Raw genomic sequence first — 22,777 nt, forward strand, 5'->3', positions numbered from 1 at the left:
CCGTGTGCCTGGAGCCTGTGCTCTGCAACAAGCCACGACAATAAGAAGTCCACGCATCGCAACGAAGAGTAGCCCCTGCTTGCCGCAACTAGAGAACGCCCGCACACAGCTACGAAAACCCAACACAGCCAAAATAAATTTATTTTTTAAAAAAAGTATAATTGGCTTAAAACATTTTAAAAGCACATGGTTTGATAAAGTTTTTGCACATACTTACACTTCTGAAGCCAAAAGTTTTCTCCTGCCATTTATAACTCATCCCCCCTTTAACCTATAGAATTGATACTAGAAAACACTCTTCCTTCTTGCAATAGGTGTTTTAGGATTTGCCCCGTTTCTCAATTTCACCTATACTGGATCTCATACTATTTGACATGGTGACCAATGTTGGGGAGATAATAAAACAAAATCTGCCCATCCAGAAAATCTCCACAAAGTAGAGAAAGAATATACTTTTACTGTTCCACGAGCACGAAACTAAACTGTGGTGCATGTCACACACAACCCACTAAAGAGATTGTAAAGACAGAAACCTCACCCCTTTTTGATACACCAAGCAGACAGAGCCCATTCCATGCAACCGCTCAAGATGAACACTCACTTGCCTTCAAGTGAGAGGACTTGACAGCCCCATTTGTTACTGTTTATCCCAATGTGCCTGGGAATTCGGGTGATGCTCTGCAGGAGCTATTCGTCTTTATCCAAAGTAATCCTAGAACTTCTCATCCATGTCTGTATGACTGGAAATGTGGGGAGCCCGACGCCTCCGTTGCACGCGCGGAGACAGAGACGGAGGCACCATATTCCATGATGTTTTCTTTCCAAAGAGGTGGCGCCAGACATTAAAGGAAACACTCCTTGGTTGTGGTGGAAAAAATGTCCACCTATTGAGAATTGGGAAGCCCTAAAGGGCTGGAGGCGGGGGCTGAACCAATAAAACGACGGCGCCTGCGTTGGGGCTGACCCGCTGCTCACGGAGTCCTCCTGCCCCCGCAGCCCCGAGCTCCCCAGCCGTCCTTCTCCCCGACCCCGGGGCCGTGGGGGAAGAGGCGGCCGGACTCTCCCTCCTGGTTCGCTCGCGGGCAGAGCCGGTCCGTCTGGCCTCCGGATCGGAACCCCGCAAAATCCCACGGAGACGCCTCCGCAGACCCGGCTCCGGGCGAGCCCGCGGCTGAACCTCTCGCGCCCTCCTCCGGCCTCCCCACCCAGCCCGGTTCCCACCTCCGGACGCGAAGACCCCCTCCAGCTGCCCTCGGCGGCCGGAGGGGCCCCGGCGGAGGCTGGTCCATCTGACCGAGCGGCCCCACACCCGGGCCATGAGCACGGCCCCAGCCTCTTCCCCCTGAGTCTGCAGCTACAACCTCCGGAGAAAGCACGAGGCGCGCCCGCCCGGCACGACCGGGACTATCCCGCCAGTCCCGCGGGCCCCCCGGACCTCTGCCTTGGGCACCGCGGCCGAATCCCTTCCCCCGCAGAGGTCTCCCGAGCTCAGCAAGGAAGGAACCATACAAGAGGGTGGCCATCTGCAAACCAAGGCCTCCGAGGAACCAGACCTGACAGCATCTTGATCTTGGACTTCTGGTCTCCAGAACTGTGAGAGGATATGTATCTGCTGTTCAGGCCACCAAGTCTGTGGTATTTTATGATGACAATCCTAGCAAACTAATACAATTACCAATTCACTTATGCATGAGCATTTGCAGAATTATTTTTTCCCTAGCTATTGGCTTTTATCAGTAAAGCTGGTGTTGCTGTGAATATTAGAGTAGAAGCATTTCTGTGGACACAATTTTATTCCTCTTGGAGATAAACCTACAAGTTAGATGGCTGTGTCACATGGTAAGTGCCTCTGTAGTTTTACAGATGTTACCAGTTTTCTAAAGTGGGTTTTAACATTTTGCATTCCAACAGTAATGTATGGGAGTTCTGTTTCACAACTTCACTGACTTGGCATTGTTGGTTTGACCATTCAAGTGAGTATGTACTTGTGTCTCATTGTGGTCTTGATTTGTATTTCCCTAGTGATTAATTATGTTACCATATTTCACATGCTTATTATTCAAGTGTCTTCTCTGGTGAAATAGGTATTCAAACTTTTACTTTTTTAAAAATTGTTTTTTCTTATTATGTAAAGGTTATATTAAAATTCTGGACACCAGCTATTAATCAGATGTACTTTGGCTTGTACTTTTTTTAAAATTAATTTATTTTTGGCTGCGTTGGGTCTTTGTTGCTGTGCACGGGCTTTCTCTAGTTGCGGCAAGCGGGGGGCTACTCTTCGTTGAGGTGGGTGGGCTCCTCATTGCGGTGGCTTCTCTTGTTGCAGAGCATGGGCTCCCGGCACGTTGTGGCTCACGGGCTCTAGAGTTCAGGCTCAGCAGTTGTGGTGCATGGGCTTAGTTGCTCCGCGGCATGTAGGATCTTCCCGGACCAGGGTTCGAACCCGTGGCCCCTGCATTGGCAGGCAGATTCTTAACCACTGCGTCACCAGGGAAGTCCCCTATAGTAATTCTTAAAATCACATTAAAACCTTTCAAATGTGTTGTCCTTTCCAAAATTTCTTTTGGGTATTTTAGGTCTTTTGAATTTCCATATGAATTTTAGAATCATTTTGTCAATTTCTACCAAAATCACCGGGAATTTGATAATTGTGTGAACCTACAGAACACTTATGGGAGAATAAATTAAAACATTAAGTCCTTAGATTCAGAAACGTGGTATGTCTCAGTAATGTTTTGTAAATTTGCTTAATAGTTTTTGAATATATTTTGTTAAATATATTCCTAAATATTTCATATTTTGATGCTAGAGTAAGGGGTATAGTTTTCCAATTTCCAAACATTTATTGTATACTGACCTTGTATCCTGGCACCTTGACTAATCTATTAGATCTCTTAACTTTTTAAATATATAATTAAGGATGTTCTAAATAGATAAGCATGTCATCTTGATTAATGACCATCTTGGTTCTTCCTTTACAATTTGTACATTGCTTATTTCCTTTAATTTTCTTATGTTACTGGCACAGACTTTCAGTGCAACATTACATAGAAGTTGTGAGAGTGGACATTCCTGCTTATTCCTAATATTAGGGGGAAAGCATTCAGTCTTTCCCCATTAAGTGTAATGTTAGCTTTAGGTTTCTAATGCTGCCGTATATCAGTTTAAGGAAATTGATTCTGACGCCAGTTCTCTGACACTAACTACCCAGAGTTTGTGTCACTCTAGACATCTGTAAGGGTTCAGTCCTCCACCAGGAAGCCCTCACTTCAGACATGCGCTTCAAGTCGTTGGGTCCTACTGCACTTCTGAACAGCTGGCTATAATTTCAGGGGTTCCCATGATCCCCTCGGGTTCGGTAATTTGCTAGAATGACTCACAGAACTCACTAAAAGTGCTATACCTACGATTCCAGTTTTGTTATAAAGAATACAGCTCAGGAATAGCTAATGGAAAGAATGCAGAGGGCAAGGTATGGGAGGGTCCCAGGTGTGAAGCTTCCATAACCTCTCTCTCTGGGGAGTCAAGGCATATCACTCTCCTGCACATAAATGTGTTCACCAACCAGGAAGCCCCACCAAGCCTTGGAGTCCAGTGTTTCGATTGGAATCTCATTACATAGACACAACTGATTAGATCATGGCCACATGCCTGAACATCTAGCCCCTCTGCTCTCCCCACAGGTCTGTCTGGCTCAGTTTCAAACGTCTAATCATATGATTAGTTTTTCTGGTAACCAGTCCCCATCCAGAAACGTTCCAGGGGCTTACCAAGAGTCACTTCATTAGCACAAGAAAGACTCCTATCACTCCAGGAATTTCAAGATATTTCAAGCTCTGTGCCAGGAACCTGGGACACCTTCTAGTTAATATAGATTAAATTAATATATTTTCAATTGTTAAACCAACCTTATATACATGATAAATCTCACTAGATTATAATTATTATCAGGAATGTAAAGTTGGCTTTAACAATTGAAAATATACTACACACACACACACACACACACACACACACACAATTCCCTAAAATTTTGTGAAGGATTTTTTTGCATCTATGCTCATACATTGGTCTACAATTTTAATTTCATTACCTAGTTTTGCTCTTAGGGTTAATATTGGCTTCTAAAAATTAGTTGGGAGGTGTCCCATATGTTATTACTTATTTTTTGGAAGAGTCTGATGGAATCTTAAATACTCATTAAATATTTGGTAGGATTTGTTAGTGAAACCATCTTGGTCTTAAATTTTAAGTGAGAGGGCTTCTTACATTTAAACGTAGATTACCATTACTAGTAATTTGGAAATACTAATTGAATGTCTTTAATGAACAAAGGATTTTTAAGATTATCTATTTCTTCTTGGGAACCTGACCAGGGAACCTGGTCAGTTGTTACCTTTCAATGAATTTTTGTCCTCCACATTTCCATTTACTGGGAAAGAGTCATTTAAAATAATCACACAGGGACTTTCCTGGTGGTCCAGGGGTTAAGACTCCACACTTCCAATGCAGGGGGCACGGGTTCGATCCCCGGTCAGGGAACTAAGATTCTGTATGCTACGCGGCGCAGCCAAAAAAATAAATAAAATAAAAGAATCACACATTACCCATTATGTTTCAAAGATATCTAGTGCTATACCTTCTTTCCTTGCTCATATTTGTAAATGTGTGATTTCTCTTTTTTTTTTCTGATGTGGTTTGGAGATGTTATCAATTCTACTAATTTATTCAAAGTGTCTGCTTTAGGGGGAATTCATGGATTTTCTTGAAAAAAATTAACAACATAGGGCTTCCCTGGTGGCGCAGTGGTTGGGAGTCTGCCTGCCAATGCAGGGGATACGGGTTTGAGCCCTGGTCTGGGAAGATCCCACATGCCATGGAGCAACTACCCCTGTGAGCCACAACTACTGAGCCTGCGCGTCCGTCTGGAGCCTGTGCTCCGCAACGAGAGGCCCCGATAGTAAGAGGCCCGCGCATCGCGATGAAGAGTGGCCCCCGCTTGCCACAACTAGAGAAAGCCCTCGCACAGAAACGAAGACCCAACACAGCCAAAAATAAATAATAAATAAATTAAAAAAAAAAACAACATATATGAAACTGATTCTTAATACACTGGACATCAAGCAAATAACAATGACCTATGAAAGAGGGCAAACGATGTGAGCCACGTGGCCGTCCCAGCTTACTATGAAAAGAAATTCCCAGGCCCTAATACAAAAATGCTGAGTCCAGTCAGACCCCAAAAGTCACCCTGAGTTGAGACAAAACTTAGAATCTGGGCCTGCTAAGGTGTCTGGAGTCCAACAGAACACAGTACAGGAGAGAGAAAACTTCAGAAACATACAGAGGGTCATCCTCAAGTATGACCTCATGTACATTAGTACATCCTCATGTACTAATCTGTACATGCAGGCAGGAAATAACCAGAGGCTGGGTAAAGAAACACCCAAAAGGATTCAATGAAACAATTTCCAAGGCTAATGTAGAGAATGGAATAGCACCTGTTCTAAACAGCTTAAATGGGAATCCTTATGAAGCATGAGGTAGAGAATACAGAATGATTGTGTCTCAGTAGGGGGAGAGAAATTAGCCTTAAAATGAATGCTGCAGTAATTCAACCTAAAAATGTTTGGAATCAAGATCCCAAAAGATCATATTGCTTCCACGGAACTTAAACAATACCAAGAATATCTACTGAAATGGAAGTATTTTCAGTACCCAAAAAGGCAAAATTGAGTGTTCAATCAAAACTACACAATGTTAACAGTATCTGACAAGACAGATTTTAGGGCAAAGAATATTACTGTAGATAAAGAGGACCCTTTCTTAATGATAAAAGAGATCTACTCATTAAGTGGACATAACAGTAGGAAATGTTTATTCACCTAATAAAAAGACTTCAAAATACACAAAGCAAAACCTGATAGAACTAAACCTGATAGAGAAATAGGCAAATCCATTTTTATATTCAGAGATGTCAACAACCTTATTCAAATAATTGACAGACACTACTCCCCCCCCCCACCACCAGTAAGGATACAGAAAACTTAGACATTATCAACCGTCTTAACTGAGTTGACATTTGTAGAACTCTCCATCAAACAAGAACACAATATACATTCATTTTAAGCTAACATGAAATACAAGATAACCCATATTCTGGACCATAAAGAAAATATCAATAAATGTAAATAATTCAAGTCATAAAGTATACACTCTGACTGCAATGAATTAAATTAGAAATCAATTACCAAAAAGATAAGGAAAATCCCAAATAACACACTTCTAAAAAGAACCATGTGTCAAAGAAGAAATTTAACAGGAAACCAGAAAAGATTTTAAATGTAGTTAAAATGAAAATACAACATATCAAATTTTGTGGAAGGCAACTAAAGCAGTTGTTACAGAGTGACTTTTAGAATTTAGCACCTATGTTAGGAAAAAACCCAAAAGTTTCAAATGAAGGATCTCAGGTTCTATGTTAAAAAGTAGCAGAAGAACAGAAATGCAATACAATAAAAGCAAAAGGCAATGGTAAAAGTCAAAATGCGGGGGAAAATAAAAGTAACAGGAAAAAACAGAAAAATCAGTGAAATCAAGTGCTTTCAGAAGATCAATAAAGCTGATAAACTACTGATGAAGAAAAAAAGAGAAATATAGACATTACCAGTGTCGGGAATAAGAGAGGTGGCATCACTACAGATTCTACAGGTACTAAAATAATAAAAGGATAGCTTGAAAAATTTGACTACTTAAATAAACAAACTCTGAGAAAGATACAAACCACCAAAGCTCACTGTAGGGGGGGGGGGAAGATAAATTCTATAAACCTATGTTCACTATGGAAATTAAAATTATAGTTAGAAACCTTCCCACAAAATAGACTCCAGGCCCAAATACTTCACTGGTGAATTCCACCAAACAATTAATAAAGAAATAATGTCAATTCTTCACAAACTCTTCCAGAAAATTGAAGAGCAGGGGACACTTAACCAACTTATTCTGTAAAGCCAGCATTACACTGATAGCAACCAAACCCATGCATTAAAAAAATTAGAGACTAACATCCCTCATGAGCATAGATGCAAAAATCTTAAAAAAAAAAAAAAAAAAGAAAACCAGCATATAAAATTCAACAATGCATAAAAGAGTAGTACATCATGACCAAATGGGGTTTACCTGAGAAATGCAAGGTTGGTTTAACTTTTGAAATCAGTCAATACGATTCCTCATTAAAAGACAAAAAAGGTAAAAAAAGAAAAACAACTATGATTGTGATCACCAGTATTCAAGAAACGCTCCCACAAATCCCTACCTCTTTGTATTCTCACTGTTGTGAAGTGAGTCCCCTTGCACCCTGAACCAGGATTAGTCTGTGTTACCCACAGAGTAAGTCAGAAACGATGGCACATCACTTCCAGGTGAAGGTTATGAGCCACAGATACTGTGGCTTCGTTCCCGTGAGTTCTCTCCTGGGTCACTTGCTTTGGAACTATTTCTCTAAAGTGGAATACTTTAAGCAAAAGTATGGATGAAAAAGAATGAATTATTGATACACAGAACACTGATAAATCACAACATAATTATACAGAGTTTGAAAAGCCATATATATACTAGTACCTTTTAAATTATTCTATACACATACACACACATTTAAAATTCTAGGAAATCCAAACAGATCTAGAATGACAGAAAGCAAGATGAAGTGGTTGCCTGGGAATGGGTGAGGGCGAGAGATATTATAAAAGGAATCAGGAAACTTGGTTTCAAAGGTGCAAACATGTATCGAAACTTATCAAATTATACACTATAAATATGTGCAATTAATTGCAGAAAATGTTTAGATTGCTCAGACTGTAACTGTAGCTGTAAGATTATGAGACACAAATATGAGTCCTGAGAATTTCCATAAACCCTCATACCAAAGTCACAGTGATGGCAACATTTTGTGGATATGCCTTTAGAAGAGTTATATTCCCTATAGTTGGCTATAGTCTCCCAACTTCCTATTTATCAGATGTCCTTTTAGGGGAAAGTGACATGTGCCTACCAAATAATAGATTTCAGGGATGCTGGTAGGTCCCAGGGAATCAAACTCTCCTAAAGAGCGCTGGGGAATATGAAGCATTCCCTGGGAACAAGGGACCCAATTCATGCTGCTCCCAGGCACATCAGAAGTTGTCATGACAAATGCCCATTGCTCAAGAAGACCTTGGTCACACAAATCATCTTGGCATACAGGACACATGATTAGGCCTGCAAAGATTGGTATTCTTTCCTAGGAGGCCTTGAGTAGCAATGCAAATTAGGCTGAAACTAGAATAAGAGCTGTTCTTTCTTCACCATTCTGCAAATACCACTGAGACACAACAGTTGAACCTCTCACACAAGCTGTTCATTCTTTCAGGCTGGCAGAGCCCAATTCTGTTCTCAACTCAACCCACAAAGTGAACAGAATCCCCAGGATTAAAGGTAGTTAAAAACTAAGGCATTTGTTGCAAAACCAGAAGAATATGAGGCAGACAATTCCCAAGTTAGGTGACTTGGGGGCTGGACAAATCCATCACGAGTGCCACATGAGACCAATAAAGTCTGAAAAATGGAAATCTCTGCAAGCAGCCAGCAGAACAAAGCTTACGTTCTTCTGGCCAAAATTGGGTCACATCCATGCTTAACCAGTAGGGGGGCAGGAAGGAGTGAGGATCTTCAATGGGCTCAGGCTACCAATGATTCCCTCCAGGGAAGGGAGGAAGAGCAGAGATCTTGCCCATCAAAGCACGCTGGGGTGACTTACGCACAATGTGGCACCCTGCTGTTGCATAGACACATGGATTCTTTCAGAGACACTGGCAGTGATATGCTTCTGGCAAGTGTGCACAGGCCTCTCACAGTGAACAAAGGCATGTTACGAAGTGCAATATTGCTCCAGAAACCTTCCCATATAGCTGGCACACAGAAGAATCTCCTCAGGGTGGGAGTTCAAATGTATGAGACTCATCTTCCAGCTGATGGCTACTCACACAGGCTACTCTCAGAGCTTCTCTCTGGTGTCACCCACTATGGTATATTCCCTGCTATCCTAAGGTGTTTCTCCAGCATGAACTTTCCAATGTCTGATGAGGGAAGCCCTTTGCCTGAAGGCCTTCCCACACTCACTGCACTTATACGGTCTTTCTCCAGTGTGGATTCTATGGTGCTGAACAAGCACATGTTTGTGGCTAAAGGCTTTTCCACACTCACTGCATACATACGGCTTTTCGCCATTGTGAACTCTCTGGTGTGCAATAAGGTCAGAACTTTGGCTGAAGAACTTCCCACATGCAATGCACTCATAAGGCCTTGCCCCAGTATGAACACTCCAGTGCTTAATGAGTCTGTATTTATGACCAAAGTATTTCCCACATTCGCTGCACTCATAAGGCCTTTCTCCAGTATGGATACTCTCATGCTGAACAAGTGTGGATTTGTGACTGTAGGCTTTCCCACATTCACTGCATTTGTAAGGCCTTGCTCCAGTATGGACTCTCTGGTGTACAATAAGGTTAGAGCTATGATTAAAAACTTTCCCACATATGCCACACTCATAAGGCATTTCTCCAGTGTGGATTCTCTGGTGCTGCGCAAGTATGGGTTTGCGGCTGAAGGTTTTCCCACATTCACTGCACTCATAAGGCCTTTCTCCAGTGTGGACTCTCTGGTGCTGAACAAGTGAGTCTTTGCGGCTGAAGGCTTTCCCACATTCATTGCACTTGTAATGCCTTTGTCCACTGTGAAAGGCCTCTGCACACTTGGTGTTACTTTGTGGCTTCCACTTACTAAGAGGGGCATGGTGCTGGCACATGCTTGAGCTAGTGGGGAAGTCCTTACAACACTCCCCTGTGGTAAAGGGCATGCCCAGTGATTGGACAGAGCAGCCATTCACAAGAAAGGCCCTACCCTCATCCCCTCTGCATGGTTTCTCTCCACTGTGCTGCTTCTGGTGGTGAAGGTTTGCACTGAACCAGAGTTGTTTCCCACATGCCACACACATGTGTGGTTTTTGCCCAGGGTGTGTTTCCTGGTGCTCAGCCAAGTACAAAACATCTTTCAAGATCGGGCCACATGTCTCACAGGGGTGGGCCTTCTGGGAAGACAGAATCGTCTTAGGAATCGTGACCTGTGACACTCCTTTTACAGAAACGCTCTGCTCAAAATGTATCTCCTCCTCCTCCATTCCATGCGAACAACCTGAAAGCAGACAAATGCTGGTGAAGGACACATTGACACTGGTGGGAAGAGGCAGTCTCATTACAAATGTGTGTCTATCAGAACTAAGATGAAGGTCTGCTATCAGACAAGAGGCCAGAGCTCAAGTTGAGTAAAGGGCTGCTATGCAGTAGTTGCCATCTAAAGGTCACAGGATGGAAGTGGCCTTGATGGGGAGAGGACACAAATGTGGGGAACAACCTAGGAAGAACAGGGTGTCTAATGAAGTCATCCACAAATGGATTTTAGCAAGGCCTTGGCTGCTAGGGAGATGTGCAGAAGGGTGTGTTCCCTGAATAGCTACAATCAAATAGACTAGGTGGTATTTAAGAATTATTTGAGGTGTGTGCACATTTCATGACACATTAAGCATATAAGCCAGTTTTGGAAAGCAGTGGAGAGGAACAGCTGAGATGGGGGCAGAGGTGGGGAACAGTCAAAGGCTAAAAGTCAGAGCATAAAAGATAAGTGTGTAAATGGGAAAGTAAAGATAGGAATGAAGTGTGGCCATTGGCCTTGGCACTCAAACAACTGTGGGCACAGAGAGGTTGGGGAATGATTAGAACCCAGCCCAACATCACACTTTTCCCCAGCTCCCACTCACCAGGGCCACCCCCACTGTGAGCCTCTCTGGTCATGGCTGGAGTCATGTCGGCCCAGTCAGATAGCCAGGGCTCACTGTTCAGCTCCAGTGGGGCAACCCCATGGAACATGGAAGATGCATATCCTAAGGAAAAGACAGGTAAATGGCCAGCACTGGTCTGGGTGACCCACCCCTCAGAGAAGACAACTAAATACTATAAAAATAACTCTGAAGTAGTGTCTTGCAGGAATAGCCTAGTGGTCCCAACAAGTAGTGACCATATTGGTCCTTGCAATTCCTGACATAGGCAGGCTATTAGAAATGTCAGCCAGAGGAAGGGGGTAGAACCTGGGGCACAGGGATGGCATGGATCTGGACAGAGGCACCCAGTCAGGGAGAGAACAAACTAGAGATGATCCACTGGGTGACAACAGGACGCTTCATGCCTGCATCCATCCATGTAAGCCTTCAGCACAGCAGGTACTGGGACTGTTCAGAAGTCAGAGGTGCTAGTGCACAAAGCTCACACCTGGCATCCACAGCACCTATCCTAGGGAACGGGGGAGGGAGGTAATGCCTATGGCTCTGACAGAAGAAACAGGGAAGGGGGAGAGCCCAGTCCAGGGCACTGCAGGGGATGTGAGGGCCTTACCCAGTGAGGCCATAAGGGCAAAGTTCTCCAGCATCACTTCGCGGTACAGGAGCCTCTGAGCCTCATCAAGGAGCCCCCACTCCTCCTGGGAGAAGTACACGAACACGTCCTCAAAGTTCACTTTCCCCTGCCACAATGGGGGAGAGCCGAGTCTGTGAGTAGTCTCTCTCCTAAGGACCCCCATCTTGCCCCCACAGAGCTCCCTTCAGCATTCCTTCCAACCTACGTCCTCAACTCATTGGAAATACCAGGGCCAGGTGCCACATATGTCTGCTCTCTCCTTAAGGTCCCTTTGATCATGGTTTCCACCCACACCACCAACAGGCAGGTGGGCAGAAAGGCACCATCTAAGCTCTGGGGCTGGCATGTGGGGCCGCACTGCATCCCCACCCATATCCTTCCAGCCAGTTCTCCTGGAGTTGCTAAGACCATGCTTACCAGACAACCAAAGTTGAGCTCATCTTTCTCCCATAAGTCCCCAACACCAGGGACCAAGGGCCATCAGTTCATACTCTTTTTCCACATGCACACCAGTCTTTTGGATCACTCTCAATCTCACAACTCTGGCCCCCCATCCAGTTGTTGGTCACAATCACCTTCCTGGCTCATTAACTGCAATGCTGTTGTGATTGTAGATTCTCCCTTGTAAACCTACGTACACACCATCTTCTGCTTTTTGGATGTCTCCATCCTGAGCCCCTCCACAGGACTTCAGCCCTGTGTCTAGCAGCTCACTTGACACCTCCACTCAGTGTTCTCTGGAACATCTCAGACTCTTCACATGGCCACAAATAAACTCCTGATACCCATGCGGAGTTCCTTCAACCACTAACTTGCCCATCTCAACCGAGGGAGCTTCTACCCTTGTGACTGATAAGGCCTAACACCTTGGGGCTGTCTCTTTCACACATCAGAAAATATGACCCAGTCACTTTTCCCATCTACACAGCCAGCCCTCTGGGCCATCCATTACCACTCACCTGGAATACTGAAGCAGCCTCCTCCCCGGTCTCCTTGTCACTATCCTAATTCCCTCTTCCATCACCACACACAGTCTGTTCTCCACTTGGCATCCAGAGGGAGGCTGTTAAAACCTTGATCAGATTACCTCCCTCCTCTGCTCCACACCCGCCATGGCTACATCACCCTCAGAACAGAGGCCTCGCTTGTCAGCTGGCCATTTCAGGCCTGACTCCTGCCCATCTGCTCTTGATCGTTACCAGATGTGGTGGAGACCTGTAGTTTCTTGAAAACTCCCATCTCAATCTCTCCTTCAATTATTTGCACATGCTGGTTCCTGTTCCTGAAACAAACTTCCACACCTTATTCCAGTGGTCACCAGAAAACGGGAACCCTTGCATGTAACCCCTGGTCTAGACTCAGAACCCTGGGCTTCTCAGACTCAAGAGCTGGGAGAGTACAAGTAAAGTGTTCGGGACTTCCCTGGTGGCGCAGTGGTTAAGAATCCGCCTGCCAATGCAGGGGACATGAGTCTGAGCCCTGGTCCGGGAAGATCCCACATGCCATAGAGCAACTAAGCCCATGCGCCACAACTATTGAGGCTGCGCTCTAGAGCCCGCGAGCCACAACTACTGAGCCCGCGCACCACAACTACCTAAGCCCGCATGCCTAGAGCCTGTGCTCTGCAACGAGAAGCCACTGCAGTGAGAAGCCTGCGCGCCGCAACCAAGAGTAGCCCCCGCTCGCAGCAACTAGAAAAAGCCCGCGCACAGTAACGAAGACCCAACGCAGCCAAAAATAAATAAATAAATTTATTTATTTTAAAAATGTAGGGGCTTCCCTGGTGGCGCAGTGGTTGAGAATCTGCCTGCCAATGCAAGGGACACGGGTTCGAGCCCTGGTCTGGGAAGATCCCACATGCCGCGGAGCAACTGGGCCCGTGAGCCACAACTACTGAGCCTGCGCGTCTGGAGCCTCTGCTCCGCAACAAGAGAGGCCGCGATAGTGAGAGGCCCGCGCACCGCGATGAAGAGTGGCCCCCACTCGCCGCAACTGGAGAAAGCCCTCACACAGAAACGAAGACCCAACACAGCCAAAAATAAAAATAGTAAAAAAAAAAAAAAAAAAAAAAAAAAAAAAATGTAAAGTTTTCTGTGACACCACAATCCTGAAGCCCTCATGGGTCGGGGTGGAATCGATGAGAGCCTGGACATCCTCCCCTCACCTGTATAAAGCCCATAATTACTACTGAGATCAGGGGAACCTGTGGGAAGAGGGAGACTATGAGAGACAAGCAACCACGAAAGAGGCCCAAGGGCTCAGGCCTATCTTCTACTCCTGCCCTGCCACAGACCTGGGGCTGTCTATCCTCTGAGCCTCAGTCCTCAGGGCCACATACCAGCTGTATTGCCTTGGACTATGTCTCAACCTTTCTGGGGCCCACAGTCCGCACCCTCACCTCAAGTCTGTACACACCTGGGCAGTCTACGAAATACTTTTTAAACCATCAGATATTGTCTCTCTGTTCAGAACCTTCCGTAGCTCCCATCACCCTGAGAATTGAGGCACAGCTGCTCGGACTCTTGATCTTTTCAGACACCAAAGGCCCCAGGTTTCCCAAATGCTGCGGCTGTGTCGCACCTCCAAGCCTCTGCACATGCGGGCCCCTCGCCTGTAACATCTTTCCACATCCCATCATGCTGGCTGTCAGAAATGGGACCCGACCAAGAGAGCCCCCACTGTCTGGACACATGGTCCTGAGTTGCAGGGCCCTGAGGCGTCCCTCATTCGAGGCTTCAGGATTCAGAGATGGAGGTCGGGGGAAGGACCGAGGGGTGCAGCACCCACCTGCGCCGGGTCCGTCAGCACGGCGGCTGCCATCGGCACCTGCAGACTGGGGAGGGCGAGGGGGAGGGGAGTAGCTGGAGAGCGACAGGTGCGAGGTCCCGGGCTCCGGCGGCCGGGTCACCTGAGCGGTGCCACTGCCGATCCTCAGGTCCGTCTCTGTTTAGGGCAGACAACGCCTCTCGCGTTTTCCCTGTCCTGTCACCTCAGGTGTGACGCCGCGTTCCGGAGACGGACTCCGTGGACTAATCCGAAAGCAAACAAAATGTCCACCCAAGACGGGAAAAGGAAGTCCCGCCCCGGCGTCCTCCGTACGAACGGAAACGCCCCTTTACTGGGCCTTCATTGGCCCAGAGCCGCCAAGGCTCCTAGGTAATGTAGTTCCCACAGCACCAACGATGGAGTGGGACCCTCGCGCCACCTCCAGGTCAAAGGCGGAGCCATCTAGCTAGCGGCGCCTAGAAATTGCATCTTTTAGTTTGAGGATTAGGCGGGGCGTTGCTTCCTCTTAAAGGAGACGCACCCATATTTCCGGTGAGTGTAGTCTGTAACACATCACAAAAATGTTCAGAAACATATTATTTGGGGCTTCTTTACATAGAGAATGCTCACCAGAAAAATCAAATGCACACACCATATACTAATGTCGCTCAGACCTCCATAGCTGGAAGCTAATAATTAGTATTTGTTATCAAATATACACAACGTAGTGCGAAGCGCTTGGGTTAGTTGTGTGGGCCTCAGCATTTAGAATCAGGAACAAGAGCAGAGACTCCGGACACGGGCACCACGTCGTGTAAGTGCAATAGGGATGTGGGACACTGATGAACAGGTGGACAATGCTGGTGTCTCTGGTTACCTCAGAAAATATTTCTCCTGCCTTTATAATCAGAGATTGTGTCTAACCCAGTGAGTAATACTTTTTACAAGAAATGCCACCGAGCCCACGCTCGTTCTGCTCGCCTCATGACAGGCCAATAAATTGGGAGACGAGCTGTTGGAGCAAGGAATAACTTTAATCGGAAAGCGAGCAGACCCAGAATAAGGCAGACTGGTGTCTCAAAAAATCCATCTTCCCTCAGTCCGGATTCCGGCTCCTCTTATAAAAGAGGGGGAGGGGCCCACTGCGGTGCTGACCAATGGCTGAGGGGGTCTGCTATAGCTAGCGCCTGCCCCACCCCTATTACAGAAATATTTCTCACTCTGTATACACAGACGTATTCAATTCCTTTTAGGTATCTTACAAAGATCTGAAAAGAAAAGTGACGGAAGAAATGTTCACTTCTTAAGGTATGGGGAAGTCATTCTGGCTTATATATAATTTAACTTCAACTTCAGGCTAACCAAAACAGCCTGTTTGTGGCCAAATATGCACTGTACATCTGCTTTAATTATTAAAGAAAAAGGCACATTGACCAGAAGTAAGGAATGTCCATTTTAAAGATAAAGATTAAAGGCCTCCCTTCCAGGGATGCCAATGCTAGTACTCCTTTGATCATAAGACTTTCTTCCCAGGTGGCAAAGCCATACAGAGTTGTGTATGTGCTGATCTGTTTTTGTTTTTTTGAAACGTTGAAGGAGTGTATCCCTGACTTGTTTGATGTTCCTTGTTATAACAAGATATAAAACTGTGCTCAAAACCATGCTTCTCTAGAGCAGTTCCTCAGAGTAATCTGAGAAGCTGTCTCCTGGGCTATAGTCCTCAGTTTGGATCAAAAAAACCTCTTTTCTATTCCCATTGTAGATTGTTTATTGATTATTTCCCATCGACAAAGGTAATTTACAAAATGTCATTTGTCAATTAGAAGGACAATAAGAATTGTTTCTGTGCAGAAGAAATAACTACCATACTAAATTTCTATACACAGGAAAAATGCCTTTTAAGAAAGTGTGATGTAAGACTATTTGAGGATAAAAATGACGACTGTAATGGAAAACAAACCTACAGAAAATAAAATTCTAAACAGAATTTTCTAAACTGAAAATAATATTCAAGTACAAAGAAGGCTGATCCAGACGAAAAGTCTGCAATGAGAGTTGGAATGAAGATTGAGAGAAGTGTGCATCTTTTGATTAAAATAACTGCTCGTTATCTGTGTAAAACATGAATATGTCTCCTTATAGAGTTAAAGTGATGGAATTCCATGCATAACCTCAGAACATATACATTGAGAGGAGGCTAGTTGCTTAATGTTCTAAATCCCTTATATTTCCAAGCAGGAATAAATGTATTTCTAACCCTATACTCTAATGTATTAAATAAGCTTTTGCAATTTTTAGCTTAAATATAATAAATATAACGAGAATATACTTTTCAAACTAGAAGAGGAAAAATTTGGAATATAAATGATCAATAGAATGGTAAAAACAATAGTAAAAGAAATGGAACTAGTCCTATGAGGTGGATTTGTCACCTAGGTTAATATGAGGAAACTGAGGCAGCAAAGGGTCAATGACTTACTCTCAGCTATGGCTGTTAAGTAGCACATCTGGGAATGGAGTCCACAGAGCCACAACTTTAACCACTGCCCAACACAGCCTCCAATCCAATGTCATCTATCTGGCCCCTTCTATGCTGGAGAAATGAGGTCATGGAAAATTCAACTGCCCAGGTAACTGACATGACAGGGATAAGTCTTGCCTTTTCTTTGTCCCAGAAATATTAGTCTTCAGCTTTATTTATTCCCTAAACATGTTTTTCCTGGGCACTGACCAAGAAACCAGAACAGGAAAAGCCCTGCCAGCCCACAGATACAGAGTGTTTGAGGGGGGTAACTCTCATTGCCTGAGCCTTGCTCTGTCATCACAACCATCCACATGTCCTGTCACATCTGCTTACCAACACCTCCAACTCCACCCCCGTGGGCCGGTCTACCAACAGTACATTTCTGGACTACAAAACAGCCTCCACCCCGTATCAGCATTAGTTCTTGCTCTACCTCAGCTCATGCTCCACACATCAGACAGATGGTGATTTCAAAACAAATCAGGTTATATTTGGCAAATTTGAGTGGACCAAAAGTACACCGGTGTGGGACTTCCCTGGTAGTCTAGTTGTTAAGACTCTGCACTTCCAGTGCAGGGGGCGTGGGTTCCACCCCAGGTTGGGGACCTAAGATCCCACATGCTGCGTGGTGCGTCCAAAAAATTTTTTTTAAAAAGCAAAAAAAAAAAAAAAAAAAAAAAGCACATCCGTGGCCGAAGGGGCAAAGGTCTCAGTCTTCCCTGTTACCTAGCCTCCAAAATTTAGCTTTGGGGTTAGTAACACACTTCCCATTATCAGTTAGCATTGATCATGCACAACCTTGCCCTGTCTGTGGTCAGCCTCATTGTAAATATATGTGGTGACAAAATCCAGGAGAGGCATAGCAGCTTCCTGAAGTCCCACACAGCAAACCTGAGGTAGACTCAGACACATAGCCCATGCTCTCTGCTCTAGTCCTCTCCTGCAGGTGAGTGGAGGCCTCTTTCTTCTTTATGGAGTAAACAAAATATTGACAGCTTTCAGGAATGGAGTTGTGGATTTCATCCAGAAGGAGTAACAGCTGTGGAGTCCTACTGATTACTCTTATAGCCCAGAGTCTGGCGAAAGTATTCAAAGTATCCAATCCTAGCCTTACTCGGTGTACCTACTCAGCCTCACCCAGCCCTTTCCATGACAACTCCAATAAAGGCTCTGGGACATGCTTTCCCCCTCCCCCTTCTGCCCCATGATCCACCTTGGTGCTTCCCCATGTGGCCCTGCATGGCATGCCCTGCCTCCTGTTTCTAGGGATCTGTGTGTAATCTTCCTTCATGAAAATTATTTGTGTCTGTCTGTGTTACCATACCTGATTAAAACAAATCCGAGGTACATTTTCAGACAGTAGATAATCATTTTACCTAAACTAAATGATTAAATAGTCTGTTCTTTCCTCATTAATCAAGTTATTTCAAATTCCACACCCATTTGAAGCTGTTTTAGTCTGCTGAGATCATCCATTTATCAATTCCTGTGACAAAATTAAACTCTTTCAGCCTCACACCACACTTTGTGGAGAGAGTCCTCCTCACCGCTGACTAACCGTGAGCACCCAGATCTAGAAGAATTCTTCTGCCGAGATGGAGGCCGCTGTCAGCCGCCTGATCAACCTGCACCTGCAGGCCTCGTCCACTTACCTCTCCCTGAGCTTCTACTCTGAAGCTGACGAGGTGGCTCTGGAGGGTGTGGGCTGCTTCTTCTGGGAGTTGGCTGAGTAGAAGCGTGAAGGCGCCCAGCTTCTCTTGAAAATGTGGAAGCAGTGGGGCAGCTGCACCCTGGTCCAGGATGGGCAGAAGCTGTCCCCGAACGAGCGGAGCACCAGCGTCGACCCATGGAGGCCACCATAGCCCTGGAGAAGAGCCTGAACCAGGCCCTCTTGGATCTGCATGCCTTGGGTTCTGCGAGCCGCAGACGCCCAGCTCTGTGAGTTCCTGGAGAGCCGCTTCCTGGAGGAGGAGACGAAGCTCCTCAAGAAGATGGGCGACCGTCTGACCAACCTGCGCAGGCTGGCTGGCCCCCGGACTGGGCTGGGTGAGTGTCTTCCAAAGGCTCTCCTGCGAGCGCGACTAGGAGCCTCCCGAGCCCAGAGGCCTCTGCGGGACCCCTCTGTCTCCGCCCTCCTCAAGATCTCTGCCCGAGCCTCTTCCTTCAGCCAGGAGGCAACTTTTTAACCACCCTGAAACCTTCACCTGAGCCGTGGTGCCAAATAGAAACAAAGAATGTTCTTTTGCAGAGGGGAAAAAAGCTAGGCGGTGATTAAAAAAACAAAAAAGTATCTGAATAGTATGAATGATTTGTAGTCTGTTTAATTCTCAAGATTGTCTAAAGAAATGGGTCCTAACTTTTGGGTACCAACTGGGTACATTGAGTATCTGATAAACTATGTTTTCTGTCAAGAAGAATAAATACACCTATTCTGAAGATGTTGTATAGGGGATTACCTGGTGGTCCAGTGGTTAGGAGTCTGCGCTTTCACTGCCCTGGGCCCAGGTTCAATCCCTGGTCCGAGAGCTAAGATCCCACAAGCAGCGGTGCAGCCAAAAAGAAAAAAAAATGTTGCACAGAATTTTAGGGTTTTCATGACTTCTCTGGAGTCATTCTGGGTACTGGATTCAACTCTGGTTTTCTAAAATGTAACTGTGGTTTTGCTGAGCAGAGAGCTGAGTACCTTGACCGGATCATATTGTGTTCGTCCCTCAACCCCCAAACTCATGATAAAATTGCTTTTCCTGATTTTCAAGTTGGTGTGATGCCATCTGCATATATTGAAGAAAGCCCTGAGAAGTTCATCTCTGAGTCTCCCATTAGGTTGCTACTGAGAACACTGATTATTACATCATACACTGACCTCTTTATGAAGCTTCTTGAGAAATTTCTTTCTGGTCCTAATATTAGGAACAACAGTGCTTCGCTTGGGAAATTGGGTGTTTTTGTTTTATGGACACTGTAAATGATGTAACTAATTAAGTTTCCTCTTCTGACTGCCTGCTAAAAAGCTTAGAGCCAAATTCGTGGTCCACCCAGAGTAAACGAGTAGAATCGTATAAACATTTTGTACATGTTTTATTACTGGTTCTTCTGTTACTAATTCCTTGGTGTATTTTGTGGATTCTTTTAAGCCACCTTAAACAATTCCTGGAACAAGGTTGTGTATAAACAGATAAAGTAAACTTTAAAAATGCAAAAAATAGGGACTTCCCTGGTGGTGCAGTGGTTAAGAATACGCCTGCCAATGCAGGGGACACAGTTCGAGCCCTGGTCCAAGAAGATCCCACATGCTGTGGAGCAACTAAGCCCGTGTGCCACAACTACTGAGCCTGCGTTCTGGAGCCTGCGAACCACAACTACTGAGCCCGCGTGCCACAACTACTGAAGCCCTCGTGCCTAGAACCCGTGCTCCACAACAAAGGAAGCCACCGCAATGAGAAGCCCGCGCACCGCAAAGAAGAGTAACCCTCACTCGCCGCAACTAGAGAAAGCCCGCGCACAGCAACGAAGACCCAAACGCAGCCAAAAATAAATATAAAAAATAATTTTTTTTAAATGCAAAAAAATAAAAATAAACAAACTGTCTACCTAGCTTTTTTTATTTTAAAAACTGTCATACATTCAGTGGGATGTTCATATGAGATGTACAAATTGTTTTTTTCTTTTACAAAGACCACACCTATAAAACTCACCTCGTGTATATAATTTTTTTTAGGCATCCCCTGTCCCTTGTTACCTTTACATGTTCCTCTGGGCCCCTAGAGCTCACCTGACATTTTCTCTTTTTTAATTTTTTGGCCACACCGCATGGCATGTGGGATCTTAGTTCCCCAACCAGGATCTAACCTGCGACCCCTGCAGTGGAAGCATGGAGTCTTCACCACTGGACCGCCAAGGAAGTCCCCACACCTGACATTTTGATAATCATTCTTTTGATGTCTTTATAGTTTTACTGCTTATATATATTTCCCTAAATGATAGACTGTCTTTTATTGCCAAATTCTGAATTTTCCATAGATTGTATCATAGTGTATGCATTTTTCTGACTAGATTCTGTAACATGTTTGTTAGATTTATCCACAGAGGTTCATGGTATGGTGGTCAGCTCATTTCCACAACTCATCAGTAATTGATAGGGTGAATAATCCAGAATCTACTCTTCCAAGATGTGATTTCAAGAAAATGATACATATCTTCTGTGCTTGGCTTAATAGGGGAGTTTCTCTGCACCTCATCTCACACTTGTCGGTGGGACTATCTCTCCTGATTCTCCTCCCTCCCATTTACATGCCACATTGTGGCCTGATCTAAATAACTAATGTAACTTGGGTTTCTATCATCCTATGTTCTTAACTCCAATATTGACTCCTTTTGTGATGTGTGTGATTTCTGATGTGATGTGTGTATAAAGTATACAATTGGAAGGAGCCTTTTGAGGTATGGGTGTCAGTTCCATCAAGCATGAAATAAAGCCTTGTCTGGAGGCTGACTCCATGTCTTAGGAGCCTTCACTTTTTTTTTTTTTTTGAGGCTTCACTTTCAGTCATTGCTGTAACTGAGCCACGATTGATCCATGCATGCTGATAAGAAGAGGCAGATATTTTGGGGATCTCCTGCCAAGCTGACCTGAGGTGACACAGCTGGCATTAGAAACTCTCCCCCTCCCAAAATGAATATCTGGTCTTGGAGATAATGTGCTATCAATATGGGTGAGCTGGGACTGTCAGTTTGACACACCATCTCTTTGTGAGGATCCACTCACCAAGGTATTGGCCACAGGAGGCTTTGCCTGAGTGGACAATTTTCACCTCATCATTGGCGACCCAGGGGTAATCTGAATGCCTCCTTGAGGAGACTGGTCTTGAAACTGAACAGACCTATATAGAGCCCTTCCCAGTGACCGAACCCCTGAGTCCCTGCTTACCGGTGATTAAGAAAAAGATGGTGGCCCATGCACTTATGGTCAATTAATCTATGACAAAGGAGGCAAGAATATATACAATGGAATCAGCTAGTACTGAACACCCCCTTCCAGAAAGTTGCAGGAAGGAGTGAAGTCTTCATCATCTTTTGTCCTCATGAGTCATTTCAAAGCTGTGATGAAGTTGGTCACTGCTCAGTCCACAGATGAAACTTACAGGAGAAAAATGAGGGAAATGAAGATTGACACGAAAGAAGGAGTCAGTGGTCAAGTAGGTGGTAGGAGAACACATAATAAAGTGTTGGCATCTCTTTTATCAACAGCTGCCTGGTGTCAACAATGGTCCAGCATCCTTCCCACCTGCAGGGAGTTAGCTTTGTATCTCGAAATGGTAGGGTAGTGGAACAAAAAGAGTAATAAGGGATGAAGGGGAGAAATCTGGTGGGAGAGGAGTGTTGGCTTATGGGTTTGAGGCTTATTGTCCTGCTTGGACAACAATGCTGAGCCCTTAAGAAGGCAAAGGGCACAGATGAGTTTGGGGTGAAGAAGGAAGGTGAACACTTGGGATCCTCGACTATCTCATCACCTACATCCAGAACTCAGAGTCTTCGCTTCACCACCATTGTTTTTTACATTGGGCGTCCCATTGTCAAAGGAAATTGGTGATGTATAACTGGTTCATTCCAAGGAAACTGCTTTATTGTGGCCCTCAAGATCCTCTTTAAATCCTTAAGGGAAGGAAAGACTGGAGCACCAGCTGTGCAGGAACATTAAAATACAGGCCAATCTACAATAAGGATCGTCTCTAGATGAGAGTCTGGCAGAGTTCTTGACCCTGATTTCCCTCCACCTCCATCTCTGCAGCTCTGTCTGTTACTGAATCAAGTCCTTGTGCCTGACACTGAGTGAGGCCAAACAATACCAAAACATCGGAGTTTGGAGCAGAAAAAGGCTTATTGCAGGGCGATGCAAGGAGACGGGTGGCTCATGCCTAAAAAACCCCGAACGAAGACCCAACACAGCCAAAAATAAATAAATAAATAAATAATTTTTTTTTTTAAA

General features: G+C 44.9%; 1 protein-coding gene and 1 pseudogene across 3 annotated transcripts; one reads left to right on the forward strand and one right to left on the reverse strand.

The window, feature by feature from the left end:
* Positions 1-123: 123 nt before the first annotated feature.
* Positions 124-14,576, reverse strand: LOC309617286 (zinc finger protein 772-like). 2 transcript variants are annotated; one of them, XM_082369382.1, is made up of 4 exons: positions 14,289-14,405; positions 11,481-11,607; positions 10,850-10,972; positions 124-10,227 (listed from the first exon to the last, which is right to left on the reverse strand). In XM_082369382.1, exons 1-4 carry the CDS (start codon positions 14,319-14,321, stop codon positions 9,080-9,082), a joined length of 1,431 nt encoding a protein of 476 aa, XP_082225508.1. In that variant the 5' UTR covers positions 14,322-14,405; the 3' UTR covers positions 124-9,079. The 2 variants fall into 2 exon arrangements, with proteins under 2 accessions (XP_082225508.1, XP_082225509.1); XM_082369383.1 differs by lacking the exon at positions 10,850-10,972 and having other exon boundaries at positions 14,289-14,576.
* A 3,810-nt stretch (positions 14,577-18,386) lies between these two features.
* On the forward strand, positions 18,387-22,767 carry LOC309617299 (ferritin light chain pseudogene; annotated as a pseudogene). The gene has a single exon. The product of its transcript is annotated as a ferritin light chain pseudogene (transcript).
* Positions 22,768-22,777: the final 10 nt, after the last annotated feature.

The sequence above is a fragment of the Balaenoptera borealis genome (genome assembly GCF_965194805.1).
Source record: "Balaenoptera borealis genome assembly, chromosome: 19".
Taxonomy (NCBI): Eukaryota; Metazoa; Chordata; class Mammalia; order Artiodactyla; family Balaenopteridae; genus Balaenoptera; species Balaenoptera borealis.

Bases quoted from the DNA above. Each gene is read 5' to 3' on its own strand.
- LOC309617286 (XM_082369382.1), bottom strand. From the start codon at position 14,321: ATGGCAGCCGCCGTGCTGACGGACCCGGCGCAG. The intron at 10,973-11,480 runs GTAAGGCCCTCA...TCTTTTCCTTAG, and splicing joins TGCCCTTATGGCCTCACTGG to GATATGCATCTTCCATGTTC. The intron at 10,228-10,849 runs GTGAGTGGGAGC...GTCTGCTTTCAG, and splicing joins TCACAGTGGGGGTGGCCCTG to GTTGTTCGCATGGAATGGAG.